The sequence below is a fragment of the Camelina sativa genome, chromosome 3 (genome assembly GCF_000633955.1).
Source record: "Camelina sativa cultivar DH55 chromosome 3, Cs, whole genome shotgun sequence".
Taxonomy (NCBI): Eukaryota; Viridiplantae; Streptophyta; class Magnoliopsida; order Brassicales; family Brassicaceae; genus Camelina; species Camelina sativa.
Window position 1 is genome coordinate 4,519,264 of NC_025687.1, and position 15,081 is coordinate 4,534,344.

The window sequence follows — 15,081 nt, forward strand, 5'->3', positions numbered from 1 at the left end:
AAAAAAAAAAAAAAAAAAAAAATCAAATTAAATCACGAATTCGTATTCCTCCTCAAAATCTCTCTGAGTTAGAAAACTTACATCGAGTTGAGCAGAAGCTTTGTCATTATCTAACCCTAGAAATTCCAAAGCACGCCATCCACTATCTACCGCCGTTACTGTCATAATTAATAAACCAAACCACCCGAGTTTTAATTATTTTGTTTTTTCCGGCGAGGAGAATTATAAAGAGAAAAAGAAGAAGAAAGAGGAACCTTTGCAAGAGTTGATACGAAGCAATCTCTCGATGACAATACGATCGACGAGACTGTCATCAACGGCTAAGACATGAACTTCGTCTAAATCCGACGGTGCTGGTGCAGATTCCATTCCTCCAACGCTCATCATATTCATCTCTGCTCTCATTAAACAAGAAACGCCACCGTCTCTGCCCATAGACGACGAGTTTATACTACGTAGTAACTGATGATAATTAAAGAGAGAGAGAGAGAGAGAGAAGAAGAAGAGCTCACATCTGTTTCTTTTCTTTCCTCTTGTGTCTTCCTTTAGATAGTTTTTTATATTTCTGTGTTGTCTTTATTCTTTTTCCTTTCAAACAAAAAAAATAAAAAATCAATCTGTTTTTTTCATTTGTCTTTTTTTTTTCAACTTTCATTTGTCTTTTTTTTTTCAATTTTATTTTTTTAAAGTTTACAGCGAGGAAAATCCAACAAAATCTTTGGTTTCCTATTTTATGTGAAAAGATGTATGTTTTATTAATTAGTTTTCTTTTGTGCAGTGCTTTTAGGGTTGAAAAAAAAATGAACTTTTGTTTTTAATCTTTGAAAAACAAAAATAGTATTTATTTTTTTTTAAATGAGATTTCTGAAAATCCGGTGGGGGCCTATTTTGCGAATATCATCCAGATATATCCGTACAAAGGAATCGAAATTATTTACAAAGAAAGTATATGTATACAAATAGAAGAAGATGGTGGAGAGATATTATATATATTTGGTCAAATGAGTGTGAGTGAAAAAAACTTGAAAAATGGAATCACCATTTCAATTCATAGTAGATGCGGGCTGCTCCGTTTGGGATTGGGTTTGGTCTTTTTTACTGTTCTATGTGTTGATTGGTCAGTTTCTTCTACTTTTATCATTTTGTATTATACAAATGTACTACTAATTCAAATAACTATATTAAAGTTGACGAGAAAATCAATATACATCTGACTTATACTACAAATCTATGTTATCCAAACAATTTAATTCCAAAGCTGTAATTTATTTATATCGTTTTCAAATTCGTAAAAAAATTAAAATACAAAATAATAATAATAAAGAATTTTGCATTGACGTCCACATTAAAATTAAGATCCGCGGGACCCATGAAATCTAAAAGAGAGGGTCCACTAATATTTTGTTAAGAACAATTTATAATAATTAAGTGGTGGTCCTTTTCTTTTTTTTCCTTTTTTTTTTCTTCCAAACATAATTTGCTGTTTCACTCTTTTAGACACCACAGCACAGCGTATCAAATCTTCGAGATTGCTTTTGCTTTGTCTTTCCCCACCCAATCTATTTTATTTTTTTTACTTAAATAGTTGTATATCAATAAAAAGTGTTTATTAAGTTTGTTAAATTGGTCAATGCATTGTTTCACGAGATTTATAATGTTTAGTTAAAAGAGATTTTTCTTCTTTTGTTGATTTCGTTTTTTTTGTCAAACTCCTTTGTTAAAAAATATACATTGTTTCAAATAAAAACTAAAAAATTTCACTGCAACATCTAACAAAAGAAGAAAGAAAAATGCTCAATGACGCGTGTTCAAAAAAAACATAGAAATGGATATGCCCATTTTTATAAAACAATTTATGCGACATTTAAGATTTGATTTGTGAATTGATTTTTCAAACGATATGGGCCAACGAATGATGGATCAAATCTTCATGATGTCAACTAGAAATCGAGAGTTGAACAAATAAATCCATAATAGTTGTGATCGACGTGTCGCACATAAAATCAATGTATATCTTTCTTTTTTTTCTATGAACGTTGAACATCAATTAAAAAAAAAAAAAAGACATTGACATTTTCCTTTTAATAAATTTTATTTTAGTACTCGATTGAGGTTTGGAGCATCTTTTTACTCTAATCATTATTATTGTAAGTATTTTCTCGGTCTTCTTAATTAAAACCCTCCTTCACAAGAATATATTTCTAGCAGTAAAGTTGCTGATTTGTTGACCTAATTATACTATTCAAAATCATGTAAAAATAAATCTCTTATATTTCAACATCTCCAAAATTTCCCCGGATACACACGATTACCAATGGATGTATTGGCTTATGTTCCTTTTTAATACATCTATACTAATATTTTTAATTACAAATTTGGAAAATACTTCATTTTTAAAAGAATTACAAAGAAATCATGAAATTACAACTGGATATCAAATGGTATGAGTAGTAGATTAGTTCGCAAATTTTCGATCACTAAAAGTTTGGTTAATGTCAACTACCAAATAAAATAAATCGAAAACTTGATTTTGATGACAGAAAGCTACCCAACATATATATTGCTTTATGATTTTCAATGTGAGATCCTAACTTTTGTTTCACAATCACAAGCTCCTATCTAAATACAAAAAGCCACAATGCATTGTTGGATCTCTTATGAATGACACTTTAACAAAGAAAAGAACCATTAGTCTTTCTCCTTCCTTGGCTTCTACGTTGGTTTCGGTTATGTCTCCTATTGATATATTCAGACCTCTTTATCTTTCATATAGTCTCTATATTCCTAATCCTAGCTCAATATCTAGCTGAGCTTTTTTTTTTCTTTCTTTCTTTTGCTTCCAAATTATGTTATTTTTTTTTTAATCAAAATTTTAAACATCAATATTAGATGAAGACATTTTCATCTTTGGTGGAGGAAAAAAAAAACGTTTGTCATATTCTAAGAAAATTTTCGGCTCTAGCAGGTACAAAGCATATAATAACAAAACTTCGAGACAACTAGAAGAGTACAAGACAGTTTAGACAGAGGTAATAAAACACTTTCCAAACAGTATTATAATGTAAGAATTTCCTTGAAGTTTATGGGCCTTTAACAACACAATTTAGGCTTCTCTATCTTTATTTCTCACTAGTTAGTTGTTGTATGATTTGTATTAGCCCATGGAGGCGAACATTGTTCAGTTAATATATAAAGATTAAAATATGATAATGAATCTAAATATATAACCTGAAAAGGTTGGGTTGGCAATCGAAGTAGCTAGTGAAGCTTTTTGATATTCATGTGTGAAACTGAAGCTTTTAGCGAAGGCCCAGAGGTGTCTGTGTCTGATCCATATTTCATTAGGGTCGGACAATTACATTATTATCGAGATAGGAAATGTTTTAATTTCTGTTATATAAAATTGGTTAGTACATCTTTAGATGTTTCGATGTATTAATTAGTTGTGATACTCGTACAACCCTTATAAGTTTCCTTAATTATAAAGAGACTTACTACCCAATGGAATACAACTACATCCAACCTTTTAACAACAAAAAAAAGTGGTCAAGACAAGAGTTAAACCTTAAACATGGTCGAATAGATCAGGTTTAACGGGTACCCTAGACTAACTTATTTTTCAGAAATGGGTTTTGAATTGTAATGTTAAGTTGTTTGATGGATACCAATATATAATATAACAAGAGAAGGTGAGGTGGACATAATTCAATAAGTAATTTATTTATATATAGATATTAATATATAGGTTTACTATATAAAATAATATAGAAACCAACCCACCCACACCCAGTAGCCACCACACAGAAACTTTCGAAAAATAACCATAATGAGCTAAATTATTCCACATGCTATTGGATAAATATAAGATTATTGTTGACAGCATACTTATTTGGAATTATTCTTTCCCTCGATTGCTACAATATACTTAAAAAACAAAGGACCTGAGAGAGAGGAAAGAGCGTTTGATTGCATGAGACACCAATTTGGTGCCAAGAAAGTCCACCAATCAGAGATCTTAGGTTGTATGAAGGAATACAATTATAACACCTAATAAGGGATTAATTAATATTATTTTAATTAATTGTCTTGATCTATCTTTTAAGTTACAAAGCAGTGGGGTCTTGATGGAACAACTGTCCAAACCAAATGCCATTTCAATATTCATTATACTTATTTTTATTAAAATAAGATTATCTCATGACTTGATTCACCTGAAAATAGAATAATCTATACCTTTTTTTAATACCAAATTTCTTTCTGTATAAAATATTGTCTTCTCATGCTTTATGAAGATTTGCCCAAGATCTTGTTTTGAAGATTAGACTTATGAATATAGTTTTTACTTGTTAAATAGTATAGATGCTTGCATCATTGCCCACTTCTTGTATTCCTTCATTTGGCAACTAACCATTCTCTCTATTTTAATTTAATTATTAATATGCATTCATTAAACATGGTCAAGATAGGCTTTTTCTTTCTTTTTCTCACAGTACGTAATTAGACAAATAAGATTTGGTTTAGGTGGAAGACATTGAGATAAATTACAAAAAAGCTTCAATTCATGCTCCATCATCAGATCTCTTTGCGAGCAACTTTAATTGATGGGAAAACTGTAAAACATTAATGAATAGTAGTATCACAAGAGAATACATCACTATAAGAATATCCAGTAAATTTATAGACTATTTTTTGTTTCCTTTTTTCTTTTTAGAGAATACCGAACCGACGACGATTCGTTTTATATTTTGTTGCATTGCTCTTGAGTGAACATTTCGTTTATTCGCTTAAAAATTATGATGGACATGCGTCGTTCAAATAGAGTGAATTTTTAATATTATTTTAGGGATCAGAGTATTATTCTTCAGCTTCCATGTTGATTATAATAGGTTTTTGGGGCTAAATTGGTTAGCTTTATTTTATTTCCTATCTTTCTTTGACTTTTGATAGTATATATCAATAATAAGATATTAACATCTTAATCTTCTCTTGTAGCTTAGAATATAACTTTTGTATTATTTGTCACAAGTGGTGTGATCGCTGCATGCCTTTTCATATATACTTTTTAAATGTATCGTATCTCAACTTAATCTAACTATTTTATTCACGCACTAAACAGAAAGTATTTTCTCACAATATTTATAAGTAAAGGTTATCACAATTAAGCAAATGTATGCATAATGCATAAGACAAAGATAAAAACAAGTTGACAAGTTAAGTCTTTATATATATTTTTAATTAGTATAAAGAATTTTCTATCCCAGTCTTTATTATATAACGTTCCTATATATATATATATATATGTATGCGCGTGGTATCCACATATGTATAAACCTCTTCCGTGTTAGTGTAATACTTATTGTACCTATCAAGGTTTATTTTCCAAGATCATTTCTCGTCACACCTTAGATTCAAACAAAGAATTTTATTATAAACCCTAAAATATTATAACTCGATGCTGTTCATGACTAATATAAAAAGCCCTTCCAACAATATAAAACTCCTTAAGACATACAAAATATTATACTACAGATGCAATGCATCATTAAATACAAATTATTAAACTAAACGTCCTTCGCCTCCTCTATTTGCTATATAAAGAAGATCATTTACACATCTCCTTAAGCTAATTAAACCCCATCGACAAACACATATACATAGATATACACAGATATATGTCTATATCTCCGACAATGTCTCGAACAGGCGAAAGTTCTTCGGGCTCGTCCTCCGACAAGACGATAAAGCTATTCGGATTCGAACTCATCAGCGGCAACCGTTCGCCGGAATCACGACGGCGGAAAGCGTGAGCTCGTCCGCAAACACGACGACGACGTCGTTGACAGTGATGAAAAGACTCGAATGCCAATACTGTGGCAAAGAGTTCGCAAATTCTCAAGCTTTGGGAGGTCACCAAAACGCTCACAAGAAGGAGAGGTTGAAGAAGAAGAGGCTTCAGCTCCAAGCTCGACGAGCCAGCATCGGATATTATCTCACCAGCCACCAACAACCGATAACGACGGCGTTTCAGGGACCATACCAAACGCCATCGTATTGTGCGTTCTCCTCCATGCATGTGAATAATAATAATCAGATGGGCGTGTATAACGAGGACTGGTCGCCGATGTCATCGCAGATTAGCTTCGGTAGTAAGAACACATGTCAAGATCTTAATGAACAAAGCGGTGAGATGGGTAAGATGTACGGTGTACGACCGAACATGATTCAGTTCCAGAGAGATCTGACTTCTCGTTCTGGTTCAAAGAGAAGCATTAAGTCGCTGGATCTTCATCTATAGGTCTCACCGGAGATACGGCATAACAAAGATATATATATATATATATATATATATAATTAAGTTATATACTAGTGGTGTATTTTATTGGGAAAAAGAAGGGAAAAAAAAAACACGAAAGATAGTGTTCGTGATGCAATTTGAGTTTTATTTATTAGCTAGGTTAATGTATGTTCTTTAAAAATTCATAATCCAAGTGATGTTGTAGAAATATTCAAAAAGAAAAGAAAAGACAAAAAAAACTCAATTAGAATACTTATCCAGCAAATTCTCGATCCTACCATCGTCATCCGAAAACAAAAACAAATTAGTATAGAGTGGATCAACTATTGATATATTATGGAATAATAACACTACGCCATAGTGATCAAACAAAATCATTTTCTTGTTCCTTAGCTTCGTATAGTTTAACAAAATCTCAACTCTACAAGGTTTCTATAGTTTTATCATTCGTTATTGTGTGCTGTGTTAATAAATGGTGCATTGCTTAATTGATGGAGGAAACATGTTGAAACATTATCACTTTCTTGTTGCTTAGTCTATTTATGGCCCATGCGTACGTTCTTCTCTAATTGTACATTTTTTTTTACTTCAATTGTACATTTTAATTGTTTTTTATTACCATATGTACATATAGATATACTTCCAGTCGTACGTATATTCCCATTACAAGTAGTGCATACATGTGTTTATACGTGCATGTACTCGTACACGCTTCAATTTGATTTATAGTCAAATTTTTAAAAAATAAGGAATTAAAAATTTAATCTCACAAGTTAAAATATGATCTTTAGTTCAGAAAAAAATTAATAAAAACGCTGAAAAATGTTATAAACACAAATGTCACACTTCCTTTCCAATTTTCGTTTGCATTTGACGTAAACTAATTATACCACCACATAGGTATAAAATACAGTCTTGAACTACACAAATCGTTTGACAAATATAAAAAACTACACAGATCCAGACTCTACCGTAATTAGTAGTTACTTGCATTGTAATATGGATTTTACTTTGGGACGCTAATGAGGCATTTTTGTGCTTATTATTTTCAAACATACCTTTAGGTTAATATAAATAATTCATCTTCTGGCATAAAAAAAAAGTTACCGAATATTTCATACACTCTTATATAATTTGGATTTGTATATAATTTCAAATTAGATGTGTATGTATATAATTTGGATTTTTCATATCTGTAACCTTTTTACTCTAAACCGATTAATCGAGACTACAATTTTGTTGGCTACAAATGTATGTATAAACAAAAGAAAGAGACGAATAGTTTTGATTATTTGACTTCATTTCTTTTGAGACAATAAGAGAGAGAGAGATATGTGAAGTCTGAAAAATACTCCTAAAACGAACCGAATAAGTGAATTTAGTGGTGACATTGCTTGACTTAGATTTTATTCTTTCAAATAGATTTGGTTTAGGAATATTGATTCGAAATTTCCCATTAAGTTTCTAAATAAACCTGTGCAGCAATTCATAATTGTACCACTTATAAAAATACATATTAAATATTTTAAATGGAGTCGGCAGGTTGTATATTTTAATCAATAGCGTGATTAGAATGATAAGCTTAAGATCCAACATCCAATGTCGGAGGTTCCTTTTAATTGTGAAGACACATGTCACTTCCGACACCAACGGAACTCCATTTTGCTTATGTGTGTGTATTTAGATGCTTATCCCATTTCATTATTACTTTTATTTAAGAAAAAAGTTTTCCTTTATTGTCCATTTCGTATGTTTCCTATTTTTGGTAATATATGTTTTTGTTTAACTTTGAAACGTCGCGCTCCTTGCATATGAGTACATAAAATACGAGCGTTCGACCAAGTTGGAATTTGCGTAATAACAGTTGTAAATTTGTAGATTTCTGATTCCTTTTTCTTTTATTTTCTGAATTCTAGCAAAAACATTTGTATGTACATGATCTTTCCTAACGTAAAATCATGTAATTTCTTATTTGTTTTCGTATACCTTAATTACTCATGACGTCCTCTCCATTTTGATAAAAGAGATGCGATAGGTTTGCTCGAATCCTTTGCCTATGATGATAAACTTCAATCCTTTGCCTGTGATGATAAACTTCAAAGATGTTGATCGTGCATGGTGTGGTCTGTTTGTGGTTGCAATTGAGATAGTGGCATGTGTGGACTAGGATGATCCACGAGTATTACAGAAATGATCGGTTTTGTGGAGCGTTATAGAATTGAGGACATAATTAGCAGTTGTCTAGATATAGCTTCGAAAACCGTAACTTTCCCTAAATTAAAAATAAAGTTGCTACCTAATATAAGAGTTTTCGTATGTTTATTAAGCATACATGCAACATGTTATCATGGCATATGTATAATCATAATGGAGGATAGCTACTGATTAAAAGAACGAAAACACTAATTATCAGTTTTGAAATGATATTTTGTTTAAAGAAGAGATAATGTTATCTAATGTTGTGGGAGACAAGGATAGATCCAAGCCAGGTAAGGTTAGCTTGTTGATCTAAATTGATTAAACATTTAGTTGAACAAAACTTCGCCATCTGTACCACCCATCCTATATAATTATTTCAATTAAATGGATTATAATTTAGTAAAATGTCATATATGCCTCCATTATAACTTTTATTATTGTTATTATTGGCATTATTGCTTTCTTAAAAGCAAGGTTTATTACTAGTATTTAGCAAAAGCTATTGATTGGTCACTATGAAGCGTTATGTTTGACAGTCAAGAAGAAAACTATACATAACGCAATACTTAAATTAAATTGTTATATTTGAATTATTATATCAGGTGTAATCTTTTGAAAGACTCCTTCTGTTGTGTGTGTACTTGTTATCTTATAAAAAGGACAATATCATTTTCTACGTAAAACAAAGGACAAAAATTATTGGTTACTATATTAGTTGAATGATTCTTGATCTAATTTAAAACATTAGCGTTAGATGTAAGTTTATGAAAATAAAATTGATTTTATAAATGAATCAGTTGATCTATAACAATAATTTGGTAGAGCACCCATCAGACAGATCTTATAATTTCTTCCAGAAACTACGTGATTAGAAGACGTGTACTAAGTGACAAGTAAAATATAAATTAAGCTTAATCTAATGCATAGTTGGCTATTTGCGTTCATCATTATTTGCTAAATAGTAAATATTCGTTTCACGTCGTGTGCACTGTGCAGGCATCAATTTGTTTTTTTTTAAATACTTTAATTGTAGTAAATAAATAGTCTAATGACAAAAAATAAAATAAAAATTGTAGTAAAAGAGTCCTAAACTTTTCATAATTTTTACTATCTTACAATATAAAAAAGAAGTTATAAAAGAATAACTTTTAACCGTTGATCATGGTATTGATTTTTGGCTTCCCAATTCGGTTTAAACCTCGAAATGTAGAAACCCGATCGATAACCACAAACCGGAAACAATGTTAAAAAGAAACAAACCGGTCGGTTATCGGGAATTGATTTCTAGGGTTTTAAGGTTTTGACTGACGGTTGACTTAGGGCGCGCTTCCCTGCTTTGGTTACCACAGAGAGACAACACATATCAAAGCTAGCTAGCTGCTCTTTACCACCTCTTTGCTCGCTTCTCTCACCATCATCCTTCAGGTTCGTTCTTTGTTTTAGTTTTACGAGGAATTGGAATCAGTTGGCGTAAGTATTGGAATCGAAAGCTTCAAACTTTATTCAAATTGAGTTTTGTTTCTTTCTCAATTAGATAGCAAAGCCTATGACTTTGGTTTTACAATAAGCTGTGTTTGATTGAATTTTGATTTGGGCTTTAAGGTTAGGAAACAAAGAAGAAACTAGTGCGAAGATGAGGAAGAAGGTAGACGAACGTATTAGGACTCTGATTGAAAACGGTGTTAAACTCAGACACCGTTCCATGTTTGTCATCGTTGGTGACAAGGCTCGTGACCAGGTAAATATTGCTTTTTATCGAGGATTTATACTTTGCATTTTCCTTCTCGGGGATCAAAGTCTAATGCGTTTCTAATTCGTTATGTAATAGATAGTTAATCTTCATCACATTTTGTCAAAATCGGTGGCCAAGTCCAACACAAGTGTTTTATGGTGCTACAAGAACAGACTCGACATTAGCAGGTTCGATTTTTATCAACCTTGAGTTTGAATAAATAAAGATATTTCCCAAAGTTGAAGCTTTTACCTGAAACTTTGTTATTAGTGGCTTAATTGAAGCCTAGTTAACGGGTCAACACATTCTTTAGTGCGAGTTTCTTTTGGTCTTTCCATGTCGAGAATGATGGAACCTTACCTTGTGAACTAATTTACGCATTATGTGGAATATTTGTCTATAACGTGGTCCTAAGATTTAAGAATGGAAATTGGTTTTGTGTGCAGTCACAATAAGAAACGTTCGAAGCAGTTGAAGAAGATGAAGGAGAGAGGACAATTGGATCCTGAAAAACTTGACGCTTTCTCTCTTTTTCTTGATGTGGGGGATGTCACGCATTGTTTGTACAAAGACTCTGATAGAATTCTTGGGAATACTTTTGGCATGTGCATCTTACAGGTACTCTCATTATAGCAGAAGATATATGTTTGCTTTAGGTTACTCATATTTTTATTTTCTTTCACGTTTAATTTTGTTTCTTGATACATTCAGGATTTTGAAGCTCTAACTCCAAATCTACTAGCACGAACAATAGAGACGGTTGAAGGGGGTGGGCTTGTTGTATTACTATTACAATCGCTTGCTTCACTTACCAGTCTCTGCACAATGGTTATGGTATTGACACTGACTTTCGTAGTTATGTTACTTAACTACTTATTTGTAGTTACATGATTGGTTCTATTCATATCAGGATGTGCATGATAGATTTCGAACTGAGTCACACTCTGAAGCGTCCAGACGTTTCAATGAGCGATTTCTATTATCACTAGCGTCTTGCAAAGCATGCGTTGTCATGGATGATGAGCTGAATATATTGCCACTTTCGTCTCATATCAGATCTATAACTCGAGTTCCAACAAAGGAGGTAAACTTTATAACAGATTCACATTTTTGTTCCTTGGGTTGTTAATTTTTTTTGTATTTCATCACACCAGTTAGCATCTTTACTTTTTTACTTTCATGTGTTTGTAATAAAAGGATTCGGAAGGGCTTTCTGAGGCAGAACGAGACCTGAAGAGTTTGAAAGATGCACTAAACGATGATTTTCCTGTTGGTCCTTTGATTAATAAGTGTTGTACATTGGATCAGGTATGTGGTTTAGTCACCTGTGTACATTGGATTAAGATAACATCACTTTGGATCAGGATTATATATGTGCTTTGTCGTTTGTAGGGTAAAGCTTTTGTCACGTTTTTTGATGCAATACTGGATAAGACCCTCCGCAGCATTGTTGCTCTGATTGCTAGTCGTGGGCGTGGAAAATCTGCTGCACTTGGTCTAGCTGTTGCTGGGGCTGTCGCTGCTGGGTAGGCTTGAGTTATTGTACTCTTTTATTCATGTATGTTCCAATAATATTTGCTAGCTTATTGGCACTTTATCTTATTTGCTGTTAGGTACTCTAATATTTACGTCACAGCACCAAGCCCAGATAACTTGAACACGTTATTCGAGTTTGTTTGCAAAGGTTTCGATGCACTTGAATACAAGGTAATGTGAACTTCTTTCTTCTGGATATGTATGAGGCATTATTCTAGAAATTTTTCATGTTGGGCTTCTTCCATTTCGTTGCCTGAAAGCTGGTGTAGTCATAGATTTGAAATATGCACTATATTGAGGAAGAAGAAAGAGTGTTTTGCATGTTAATTCGAGATATCTATATAGTTTCCTGAACACTACCTCAACTATATATTTTGTAGGAACATCTTGAATATGATGTTGTGAGAAGTGTGAATCCTGACTTTAATAAAGCAATCGTACGGATAAATATCTTTCAAGCAGCACAGGCAAACTATCCAGGTTTGTTCAATCCTTGTTTTTGTTTCTTTACTAGCCGTAATTTGTGTCGATCACTAAGTTGCTTCATTTTCTGTTTTTTTTTTTCATGCAGTATATCCAACCACATGAACACGAGAAGCTCTCACAAGTGGAGCTGTTGGTTATTGATGAAGCGGCAGCTATTCCTTTGCCAGTTGTGAAGTCTCTACTTGGCCCTTACCTAGTTTTCTTATCATCTACTGTCAGTGGGTATGTGAAACAGGAGTAAATTACATTACCAAAATATTGAAAGTTAATATGCATGGTGTGGTTAATTTGGGTCAGTCAGGCTACTGATTTTTGTTTGTTTTGCCTTTCTTTAACAAAGCTATGAGGGTACTGGTAGATCTTTATCCCTCAAACTCCTCCAACAGTTAGAAGAGCAAAGCCGAGCCCCTGTTACTGGTGTTGAAGGCTCTCTTTCTGGTATGTAACTGCTACATCTAGTTTTTACTTTTGGCAAGTGGCAATCTTGAGATTTTTTTGTAAAGATCCCAATATTGTATTTAAGGACATAGAAGTTCATCTTTTTAAAATTATTGCTCCAATACCTATGTGTAGTGGCTTATGAAGAAAAAAGTGTTACTAGTATTTTCGTACTATGTTTATGGTTTTTGAGTAAACTATTGTCCAATGCCTAGGATTGAGGAATTTGTGTGAATATTTTTTCCAAGAACGTAAGTTTTGTTGTTAAGTCAGGCCTTAAGGGTCTCCGAAGGTTGACTCGACTGAAACTTCATGCTGAGTAGTCATGCATTATGATTTTAGATTTTAGATTACTGTGTCTGATGGGTGTTCATATTCATTTTTGATTACTACTTTCATATTTTAGTATGTAGTATTAGATAGCCTTTTTTCCCTTCGTCCTCTAGTTGATGTGAATCGTTATCTCAGGGAATTCCCTGACTGTCTGAAGTTTCTTTGGATTCAGGTTGCCTTTTCAAGAAAATAGAACTCAGTGAATCTATTAGATACGCTTCTGGAGATCCAATTGAATCCTGGCTTAATGGATTACTATGCCTTGATGTTGCTAATTGTCTTCCAAATCCTGCTTGGTATTGAGATTTCTTTCACTCAAAATAGATAACATGTTGCTACACATTCTTGCCAACGAGTGATCTAATGACTGTTTTCTTTTCTTGTTTATGTAGCCATCCTCTGCCAAGTCAGTGTGATCTTTATTATGTCAACCGAGACACCTTATTTTCTTATCACAAAGACAGCGAGCTGTTTTTACAGGTAATTATAATAGTTTATTTTACTAGCCAAGTACATTTAGCTACCAATATTTTGTTGTTAAGGCATTAAGCGGCATTCTGCAGCGAATGATGGCACTTTGTGTCTCTTCTCATTACAAGAATTCTCCTAATGATCTTCAACTTCTGGCGGATGCTCCTGCTCATCATTTGTTTGTCTTGCTCGGTATGCAATTGTTCCTCCTTTTCATTGTTAGAGATAATCATCAGATTAGAGTATTGCCTTAATTTCTATTTGGTACAGGTCCAGTTGATGAGACCAAAAACCAGCTCCCTGATATTCTGTGTGTTGTCCAGGTATAGATTTCTTACTTTCTGTTCTGGTTTTTAGAATTGTTTGTTTGGAGAAAATCAGTTAGTTGGACTAACATTTAATAAAAGCAGATGCATCTTGGCGTTCTTATGTGATTGATTCTGGATGTAAATCATTGAAATTGATATTTTTGCAGGTCTGTCTCGAAGGACAGATATCTCGGAAATCCGCCGAAAAAAGTTTAAGAGAAGGTCATTCACCACATGGAGATCAAATACCATGGAAGTTCTGTGAACAGTTCCGGGACGTTGTTTTTCCAAAGCTTTCTGGTGCCCGTATAGTACGCATAGCAGTCCACCCCAATGCTATGAAAGTAATTTTTCTTATTATGGTCACTTTTATTTATCTTATAGGCTTCCCTGAGAGAACTAACAAATTCTTGATTACATTCTATGTAGATGGGATATGGGTCTGCTGCGGTTGAACTCTTGACCAGGTAAATGCATGATTACAAGTACAACGTAATTGATTAATACATGCAGATATTTAATTGATTGATACGTGCAGATACTTTGAGGGTCAGCTAGCTTCAATATCAGAAGGTGATGATGAACTGGATGTGGAGCCTTCACCAGTTAGAGTTACCGAGGCTGCTGAAAAGGTTTTTGATTTTGTTTTAAATCTATCCTTGTGGGGTTTTGTATAATGCATTCCAGTTCTTACTTAGTTTTTTTTTGTTTTCCCATAGGTTTCATTGCTTGAGGAACAGATAAAGCCTCGTGTCAATCTTCCACCTTTGCTGGTTCCTCTTCGTGATCGACGACCTGAGAGACTCCACTACCTCGGTGTCTCTTTTGGGCTTACTTTGGACCTTTTCCGTTTCTGGGGAAAACATAAATTTGCTCCATTCTACATCAGTCAAATACCAGTTGAGAATATCTCTTTCTCCCTTCTCCTGAATTGCTTATTCTTGCATTGTCTAGTAGTTCATAACACAATTTCTATATATGGTTTTATCAGAGTGCTGTGACTGGGGAGCACACATGTATGCTTCTGAAACCATTAACATTAAGCAACGACGAATTCGAAGTTGATGAGTCGGATGAACTGGGCTTCTTTGCTCCCTTCTATAAAGGTTCATTGATTCGTTAACTGAAATCAATTGTTTCTGTATCTCCTAAGTATGGTTTGTTTTAATTTAATGTTTTGGCCAATTCTTCTACTCTGTTCAGATTTCAGGATAAGGTTTTCTAAGCTGTTGAGCGATAAATTCAAGAAGATGGATTATAAACTTGCAATGAGGTTAGCGCTA

General features: G+C 33.1%; 2 protein-coding genes and 1 pseudogene across 2 annotated transcripts in view; 2 read left to right on the forward strand and 1 right to left on the reverse strand.

Moving 5' to 3' along the window:
- LOC104768894 (two-component response regulator ARR4-like) overlaps window positions 1–532 on the reverse strand; it is a 1,573-nt gene extending 1,041 nt beyond the window's left edge. The window contains exons 1-2 of the mRNA XM_010492979.1: window positions 255–532; window positions 82–158 (exon numbers count right to left, since the gene is read on the reverse strand). Of these exons, the coding sequence (XP_010491281.1) occupies window positions 82–158; window positions 255–435 (258 nt within the window). The 5' untranslated portion in view covers window positions 436–532. The remainder of the gene's footprint in view (window positions 1–81; window positions 159–254) is intronic.
- LOC104768899 lies at window positions 5,486–6,539 on the forward strand (annotated as a pseudogene).
- The window catches only part of LOC104768922 (RNA cytidine acetyltransferase 1-like), a 7,669-nt gene continuing 2,412 nt past the window's right edge, over window positions 9,825–15,081 (forward strand). Inside the window, 23 exon segments of the mRNA XM_010493024.2 lie at window positions 9,825–9,919; window positions 10,097–10,232; window positions 10,323–10,414; window positions 10,673–10,844; window positions 10,938–11,060; window positions 11,137–11,310; window positions 11,424–11,534; window positions 11,619–11,752; window positions 11,840–11,933; window positions 12,143–12,214; window positions 12,216–12,242; window positions 12,334–12,470; window positions 12,589–12,686; window positions 13,192–13,315; window positions 13,412–13,499; window positions 13,583–13,682; window positions 13,761–13,813; window positions 13,966–14,142; window positions 14,228–14,265; window positions 14,337–14,430; window positions 14,518–14,697; window positions 14,790–14,904; window positions 15,002–15,071. Coding sequence (XP_010491326.1) covers window positions 10,128–10,232; window positions 10,323–10,414; window positions 10,673–10,844; window positions 10,938–11,060; window positions 11,137–11,310; window positions 11,424–11,534; window positions 11,619–11,752; window positions 11,840–11,933; window positions 12,143–12,214; window positions 12,216–12,242; window positions 12,334–12,470; window positions 12,589–12,686; window positions 13,192–13,315; window positions 13,412–13,499; window positions 13,583–13,682; window positions 13,761–13,813; window positions 13,966–14,142; window positions 14,228–14,265; window positions 14,337–14,430; window positions 14,518–14,697; window positions 14,790–14,904; window positions 15,002–15,071 — 2,378 coding nt within the window. The 5' untranslated portion in view covers window positions 9,825–9,919; window positions 10,097–10,127.